Below are 9,371 nucleotides of genomic sequence, written 5' to 3'. Positions count from 1 at the left end.
TAAAATCATGCATATAATACTAACATTTACATATTTACATTATTTAGTAAGTAAAGTATGACTAAAATAATGAATAATTATAATTACATATATATTAAATTCAGAGCTTTTGTTTTAAAAAAGATATGTTTCCTCCCCCGTTACGGTCTTTAAATTTCTTCCACAATTCTATTTTTAAGGCTATTTGTAAAGGATTCGAGACAAAACTTGCTGAACCAGCAGATGAGATTACATTCGCTTTTCTGGCTGGACATGCGGCGTCTGAACATCGTATAGTATTCCTTTGTTTCCATAGCAACTGTCATGTTTATCAATGGTATTTTGTAATTAATAGTGTAATATGTTTCATGGTCATTGACTTGTCTCTTTATTCAATATCGCGTCTTATAGCGCTGTAGTTTTTGACACATGTTAACCGGTTATGAACTGAAACAAAGACTTACTGGTGTATTTTTCGGTTGCACGTTGCCATTGGAGCATATGCATCTATGAGTTTACAGATAACTTATTACAAAGGCAGTACAAACTAGTGTTTCCCTTGGCATACCTTGTCGTGTTTAGTCACCCTAAACCTATTATGTCTCGAACGATTTCATAGTCAATGCTATATCGGTTGTAGTCTCTTAATGAGACAACTGAAATATATCAATGTACAACTAACCGGTATAACATTTGTCTCTCAGACAGTAAACACTTTGGTTTACTTGGGCATGCCTTTCATTAAGTAGTAATCTCCCTAAATATTGAGGGTTTTTTTGTAATATTTTATTTTTATCTCGCAGCTCTTCATAGTCAGTTCTATCTCGGTGGAAGTGACATGTTCGTTGAGGGCATATGGGAATGGTCATCAACGAAAACACAAGTAAACCCAAACCACTGGGAACCTGGAAACCCTAGTGACGATAATAACAACGGAGACTGTTTGACCCTCAATGCTCCACTTAAGGAACTCAACGATGTTCAGTGTACGGCTATATTTGCGTTCATTTGCGAAGCAGAGTAAGTGACATTTTATGAACATTAACATTATTCAATTATTATGCTGTGAAGGGTAGAGAATGTAAGCAAACGTAGGTCCGCTAACTTAATAGTTGATAAAGGCATGGCATTTAAAAGACATTAAGGCAGTTAAACTTATTAACAACTTGAAGATAAAATTGATATCGTTTTCATACCAGATTATTGTTCGCAGTACTTAATGGAAAATTTTATTCGTGTTATATCGTCTAATTTTAGTCAACATCTCGAAAATATAATATTTAACTTTTTAATTAGGTCAGGTGAACCGGAACAAGTTGTAATTGGATGAAGACGGACATTATTTAACAGGAAATTAGTCTTCCTATCTGGTTTGTTGATGTTAACAAAAGCAAGACTAATAAAAGTGTATATTAACTTTAGTTTGTACCGTCGTCATTGCAAACACATTTCACCTGTGATTGTACCTCCATTGAAATAATTATATTTATTACTCTGATCCTTACTTCAAAATCTACCTAAATGACAATCTCCTGTGTTTGGCTCATGTGTATCTGTGAGCCTTCTCTGGTGTTTGCACACTTTGATATTTGTGATAACTGAAAGCAACTAAACACTGCTCTCCCAAGCATAGGTGTACTCCGCAGACTTGATGAGAAGGTATCTATGTGAAGGAGGATATGTAGGAATGACTATGTGAATTACTCGTTCTTTTTTAAATAGTCAGATACAAGAAAACGAGTTTTTTTCTATTTTCTTCAGAAAGAAATGTTTATAAGATACAATTTCAACTTTCTCTATAGGAATATCCATCTAATTTCTAATTTTGTTTGCACTTCAATGAAATTGTTAAATTATCTCACATCTGAATTTGATAAAGGGACTAATGTTGACTCAGAGACACTCAGTTTAAGGACACCTCTACTGTATCTGTTGTACTCTCCGTTGTTTTTTGATGACATAAGAGCATTATCAAATGAGAAAATCGCGAGTTTTTCCGGGGTTTTTTTTCACTATGAGATCCGAATGAAAGCTGCCAGTAATTAATACTAGCTTCCTGTTAGCGTACACTACGGACTCGTCGTAAAGCCTTTACAATAGTTGGATACATGTTTGCACCCATACCGCATACGTAAATAAAGACAGTATGTAGTAGAAAGTATGTAAACATGGTAAGCTATAAACTTGTGAGGCAAAACGTTAGCTATTTCATGGACTAAATTTGTACTTCTGTTAAGAACCATAAAGCTTATCAAAGGAAACAAAACAAGATTGATTTTGATATATAATGACACATTTTTATTTCATCTTTTAAAAACAATAATAAACATGCTTAATTTGTTTTTAAAAATCAACCAATTCTTTGTTTTATCAATTTGTCAGAAAATACAATAATTAATAATAATAAAAAATTAAAATCTTCTAAAATTTTCAACATTGAGGCCATGGATTGACTTTTGAAAACAAAATTGTCTACGATGAATTAACCAGAATTTGTATAATTTAGCAATAAGTGATTACTAAACAACAGAGTGTTTTGGTTACATGCATATAAAAAAATGGCTGAATTAAAAAAAATCAAACATTTGTTGTTGCATTAATTTATCAGAAAATAACGAATGGTTGCAAAGAAACTATGCATTTTAATTTTCTATAATTTTCAACTTTGATACCTTGGATTGACGTTTAAAGCATAAAATATTTATATTTCCTACGTTTAAAATGGTTTATTAAACATAAGTAATAAGTTATGTATAACATTCCCAACATTATAAACCCTCATCGCTTATAGCGTAATTATATCCATATTATATTATTATCATGGCACAAAATACAATAATTATCGTTTTTACATTAAAATGTTATTTTCGTGCTTACAAGCCATTAAGGCCCAACTGCGGATTTTAGTCGTATATCGGTTGAATATATTTTGTATAGTTAATCGTGGACTCTGATAAATACATGCACAGTTGGTGATCAAATAAATATCGTGACTGACAATGCTTACAAGCATACAACAGATATCGCCTGCTTCGGAGCGGCCATGCAGATCTAGTGAATCAAGAAAGAGAACTTATATACTCAGAAAACTGTCCCTTCGGTTAAAAACTCTGCTTTCAGTTGTAAATCAGAATAAAGCCTTTTCATAATAATCGCAAACTACTACGTAATATGCTTCAAGTTAGTAAATATAATTACAAATGTTCTTTTATGATTTTATGTTTTTTTGACAATTAATTCTACATAATTTATCTATATAAGAATCGTTTATTTATGTTATTGAAAATACAATTTTATTCATTATTCAATTTTCCCGTTTTATGCAATCAAAAACTTTAAACATGAATTTCAAGAGTGTGGCCTCATTTGTATACTTTGGTGTGTTTGCCAAACAACAACAGTGTCAGTCGAGGTTATTTTTTTATTATTAAACTAAGTTTCTTAATAAGAATTAGGCAACGATTTTAAAAACGATTTTTATTTTTGTTTTATTTTGGTATTTTGGTATTTAGGATGTGCATTCCTGTTAAAATAAAGTCTTAACAGTCACGCCATTCCGGAATTTAGGTAATACAGCTTTACAAAATGTGTCTCCCTGACAATTAACAATTCGAAAGAAACACCGGATATCAAAAAAAAATATGTATACCATTAGTCACTGATGTAACAGTAGATTAAGGAACAGCGGATGAAAACATTTTAAGAACATCTTTCAGAAGTTGTTATTCATTTATGATAAGATATGTTAAATGCATGATATCTACAATGAAAACAAATGTTATCCCATGTGCTTTATACCTGCAGATGTTGTTTGGTTATTTATACAATCCTGCATACAAATGCTTTGATCAGTTCTTTTATATAAAACGATGTTTCAGTTAAAGATGCTAAGAATTTAAAAACAATTTCTTCAATGGTAAATTTAGTCTGATAACATTTCATGTAATATATCTAACCAAGATGTAAATTGAAAACCCACAAATAATTAGCATATGGTCTTATGTTATCAAAATTGTATTACAGACTTTTTCTTACGTGTTTTAATCCCCAAACCTAGTTTAGCATGATTTGTTATGTATATTAAATCACGTTTTTACCAAATTAAGCACACAGGAAAACATTATGTTCATTTAAATTCAAAGACCATATTATTTATATTTTTTTCTTTCTGTTAAAATATGAAGCTTACTTTATGAAAAATTCCCTCTGTGTATAAAAAGTTAATAATAATGGCAAATGTATAGGTTTTTTTTATCATTTCTATGTATGTTACTGCGACCATTTCAACTTCTTCACCGAACAATTATTAGCAAAAGCAATATGCATTGCTAAAATATCTCTGAGATTGTGAAATTTGCGAAACTCTGGTGAAAGTAAGCTGATTGTCGTTTTAGCCTGCGATTCAAAATGTCCTATTTCCATTTGCCATGCCCAGTGTAAAAGGATGGCGTACTCCTACCACTTTTGTCTGAAAGAACAACAGGCTCCGTCTGGTACCCTGCATTGGAAACACCAAGCACAACAGGTTCCCTTGTATTGGAGCCAGAATGATGAAGGGACGTTGGCGTGCCTGAACTAGACAGTGGTTCAGTGTAGATTCCACGAGTGTTCATCATTGGAGACCGCTGAACATAGATTGTAGGGGTACTACTTCTCGAGGAGGGGCCCCCGTTCCTCTCCGATGGCACATATCTAGTAGTTGGTCCAGTGATATACGCGTATTTCTCCTCCTTTAGATGGCCCAATTTGTCGGTGTAGATGGTATCAACATTCTGGCGGTAAGGATGTGATATCCTGCGTCCTACAACATAAAGAAAAGAAAAACAATGTACAGACAAGTAAGAGGGAATAGTCTTACACATTGTCCAGTCTGCGGAATCTAATTCATACTTGCTCTTCTTTGCTACACTATTTAAATACGAGCTGTATCTCTAATAAAATGTCTAGAATCTACTAAATCTTACATATGTGGCGGTTGAAGAGTACTTATATAAATCTCAAACACAATATTAAATACTTCGAGGTTTTAGGTGAGTACTGTTTCTGTCCAAAGTGTTGAAAGACCTTGCTAATAAGTTATATTTATTTGTTACAAAAAAAATTTGTGATACAAATGGTCGCCTTTTCGACATTAAGTAAAACAATTGTTACGTTTTAAAAAACAAATTTATGTGATTATGTTTAATTAAACGAAAGCTATGTTTCTTCTTCAAAGTTACTTGTTGTATCTAGCTGCAAGATAAGTTTTATGAATGATTTTGTTTAATTTTGTTAACTTTGATGATAAAGTTTAACATATAAAAAGGTTAATTATTTGAGAACAGATAGTTTTGTAATTAATGTAGACAGAACACGTAAGAAATCAGTGAGTTGGAGCAAGGATATCCTGTTAACCCTGACAGGGACTGGGAGAAACCACCAGAAAGGCTTTGTTTGTTTTCGTTTAAAGTTAAACGTTCGTTTTATTAGCAGTGAGGTGTCTTTAGAAATAGAAGTTTACTATTGAGAGAGAACAGCAGATCATTGAAAGTAACTATTGTGACCAGTGGCCTACTGGAAATTGTTATAATACCACTTGTGTTGTATCCAGACGTGTTTGTTCAACGACAGTGTATTTTATAATAGTATTTATGTTGATACACTGTATTTATATATATATGTAACATTATGTATGTTGAGATCCCATATTTATGTAAAAGTAATTATGAAGAAATTTCATACTTATTTCATAGTAGATATGTAGATATCTTAAATGTTTGTTAGGGTTATTAAGCTTGAGATCCAATATATATTGTAGAAATTGATTTAAAATGGCGTTCTAAATTGAGATATCAGCCTGACTCATCTTTTTGAATACCAAATAAATATTGATTTTACAGTAATTACTTCCTCTTTTTTGTGTTACAGTATGCATGTTCACAACCCAATATATGCGTGAGTGTATTGAGTTGATATAGCGAGAACTTACATTATTTATTTCATTTGTTTATGGTCCTCATTTTACATAAAAATGATACTTGAGTACAAACCATTAATACGATCGCATAATTGATCAACATTATCTTAATATAATAAAAGAATGATAGAGAAGTTTCTTCTACTGTGTCAACAATGTAAATCTAGCCGATATCCAGGTGATGTCAAGCAATCAAAACGTGAACCGAGGCAACGGCAACAGCACAACATAGCACACATTGTATTACACAAGCAAGCACAATGTTTCCTAACAATGGCATAATTACTACTTTAATATATTAAAACTTTCTTAACCTCTTTATCACCCTACATATTTCGAAACAATGTACTTAATTCTGTTCGACATCAGTTGTTGTGTTTGTGATTCTCTATTTATTTTAGGTGTTTGAAACATGAAGTTTTTTCAGGAATTATGAACCTTCCCCTTGTACAATGAGCAGGCTTTATATTTTATGTTTAGTTCTGATTGAGTGCTTATAAAAGATAGTATGTGAAATATTTTCTTAAATAGACCGATCTTTGTTTATAATCTTTAATCTTCTACATTAATGGTCAGAGAAGTCAAAATTGAAAAATAACTTTAGTTAATTACTTCAACTTTCTCATCGGACAAGGTAGAAGCATTTAGTTTTGCACATATGTCAACAAAATTGTAATATACTCCTGGTGTGTGTGACAAAAAATAATTGCACATATCGTATAAAGCATTATCAGATACGCATTGGAAATTAAACCAACATGAAAACCAACCTTTTATATCTTAGAACAAAGATCGTCGCCTGATCTTACTTAGGAACTTACCATTCCTGTAGCTTCGCGCCTTATTGCATTTAAAGACAATCACTACAATGGCCGCAATCGGAATCGCAAGTACAGCTACAATTATGACGATCAATATCGAGGTCGACATTCCTTCTGATGAAGGCATTGTTTCAGCGGTCGTCGCCGCCGATGATGAAGTCGGGATAGATGGCGATGTCGTGGATGTTGAGGTTGGCGTAGCCGTGGAAGTCGACGTTAATGTAGACATTGAAGGTGATGCTGATGTCGATGTTGACGTGGAAGTTGACGTTGATGTCGATGTTGACGTGGAAGGTGACGTTGTTGACGTGGAAGGTGACGTTGATGTCGACGTAAATGTTGACTTTGACGTCGACGTAGTTGCTGACGTTGATGTCGACGTCGAACTTGACGTCGACGTAGATGTTGACGTTGACGTCGATGTAGTTGCTGACGTTGAAGTCGACGTACTGGCTGTTGTCGGTAGCTAGAAAATAACGGAAAACGGTCATGACCTGATGGTGGTCTTGTACAAAAAAATCTTATATATTATTAAGGTTTCTCATTGAAAAAATGTGTGATGATAATTGATATCAATAACCATAAATTTATTTGAAAAATATTCTTTTTAATAAATTGTTTTTAATCAAACGTGTAGTCAAAAAATAAACATTAAGTATCGTTAACTATCGACAATTTAGTATGAAAATATAACAGTATTAACTACAAATATAATTCTTGAATAGAAAATAGTTAAAATATTGGAGTAAACATGCATGAAAGTTGATCTTATATACTCCGGTATACATGTTCTATAAAATTCATAGCTACTATACGTACCTGTTGTATTACATAACTATCATAAATTGTCAATGGAGAGTGACTTTACTCACGTCGATAAGTGCGCTACAGTTACTTCCATTGAACGTGGGATTTCCTGACAGTGGTACAGATACTCCATTAAACACTATGCTGGTGGTGTTTGTACACGCTCCCTGTATCATTGAGTCAACGGCGGAGGGATTTCCAGACACAGTAAAAGTGACAATGATGCTCCCTTCAAACATATATAACCAAACTTTAATTTAATTGCATACATGATCATACATTAACAAAACAATAACGTCTGTTTTACGGGGTTTTCACTACAGAAGTCCAGTTAAAATTCTGGTAGTTCTACAAATAACTCAATCAGGTAGATACATAACTTGATAAGTCAAAAAGTGAAATAATTATTGTATATACAATTGTATAGTCAAACCGTTGTATGCTGCATAATGTTATAGAACATTATATAATATCTCTAGTTATTTTCTCATGTCTTTATCTTGTTTTAAATGTTAATCTTATTCACCACAAAATGAGAACCAAAGCAGTTATTTCCGGGAGTACCAGACAATACTTACCTCTCGTTACACTGACGAGATCAACGCGTGTTTCAGGATTTTCTTTTGCAAATGTGTTGGTCACAGCAGTTCCGAAGTGCAGAGCGGTCACGTCGTCTTTTATGACGTCATCATAGGCTGCGTTGAATGTTGTTTCAACGAGTTTGCTTGTAGAGTTTTCCGCTGTCATCGATGAGTTGACAGCGATAGATACTTCCTCATAAAAATCATACTCGACAGGAGAGGATACTACGTGGAACTTTAGAAAATACAGTCCGTAGCTGGTGAAGGTGAGGTCGTCAAATACAGCCCTACTATTTACACTATCAAATAACACTTGTTTAGTTCCTTCCATGGAGCCGAGAGGAACAGCCTTCGTGTTAAGTCCAACGGTTACTGTCCAATTATGACCCTTCAAATTAAAAAATATAGTAATCAAATGATATCTTTAGTGTTTCTTATTTTATAAACCTTATCTTACAGTTACGAAATATCCAAAATCATTGCCTATGTTATATGACAAAAATGTAACAGGCATTTTTTATCATTATGTCCATGTCTTGGAGGACAATGAAGTAAACATGCATAATAATACGTAAATAAATATGCATACAACTGGTGATCGCACTTAACCCGAGACTTGTATTTGTCTATGAACATATATATAATTAGAAAGAGAAATAGACTAGTGTATAGACTACTTTCATGCATCGAAGCAAACGTCACGTGTCAGATGTATTTATCAATAGTTGCTTACCCTCCAAGATGCATCCGAGATCCGTGTGTTAGTGGAGTTATCATAGAGCTCGATATCTATTGCTACGGTGCTATTTTCGACGATGGTGGTTGATAGAATGGTTACCACTGGTTTGATCATACGGGGTTGAATGGTAAGCGGCTGTGAAGAGATATGAAGTCTACGGCCAGAAGTAGGCGTAGTTAGATTGAAGTCAATTGCAAACATTGTGCCGGATTCAGAAATGACAAGGTCAGTGAAATTTGCCCAGCCATCAACAAATACGACAGTTGTTGTTCCCTGTAGCTGGGCGTTTGGATTGTATGAGAGACCCTGTGCTGGCACCGATTGGGTTGTATCCTCTCGTAGATAGGCCGTCACGCTCCATTTCTCACCATCTGTTCCCAGTTGTGTAACAGACATACCCTAAAATGAATATACGCATCATTCAACATGTGAATCACAATTTATCAACAATTGTATGACGTCATAGCAACAATACCATGACGTCACGG

General features: G+C 33.6%; 1 protein-coding gene and 1 long non-coding RNA gene across 2 annotated transcripts; one reads left to right on the top strand and one right to left on the bottom strand.

The window, feature by feature from the left end:
- The first annotated feature begins 182 nt into the window (after positions 1-182).
- LOC110441057 lies at positions 183-1,390 on the top strand. Its single transcript, XR_002461823.1, has 3 exons — positions 183-270; positions 783-999; positions 1,276-1,390. It is a non-coding gene; the product is annotated as an uncharacterized LOC110441057 (long non-coding RNA).
- A 991-nt stretch (positions 1,391-2,381) lies between these two features.
- LOC110441058 (serine-rich adhesin for platelets-like) lies at positions 2,382-9,282 on the bottom strand (the record flags this gene model as incomplete). Its single annotated transcript, XM_021484154.1, has 5 exons — positions 2,382-4,780; positions 6,757-7,222; positions 7,629-7,792; positions 8,142-8,532; positions 8,878-9,282. Coding segments are annotated over 5 exons (1,815 nt in total), but the record flags the coding sequence as incomplete, so codon positions are not given.
- Between the last annotated feature and the right edge of the window lie 89 nt (positions 9,283-9,371).

This window comes from Mizuhopecten yessoensis, unplaced genomic scaffold (assembly GCF_002113885.1).
Source record: "Mizuhopecten yessoensis strain PY_sf001 unplaced genomic scaffold, ASM211388v2 scaffold715261, whole genome shotgun sequence".
Lineage (NCBI taxonomy): Eukaryota > Metazoa > Mollusca > Bivalvia > Pectinida > Pectinidae > Mizuhopecten > Mizuhopecten yessoensis.
Note: the sequence above shows the minus strand (reverse complement) of the source record. Positions and strands in the feature narration are given on the sequence as shown.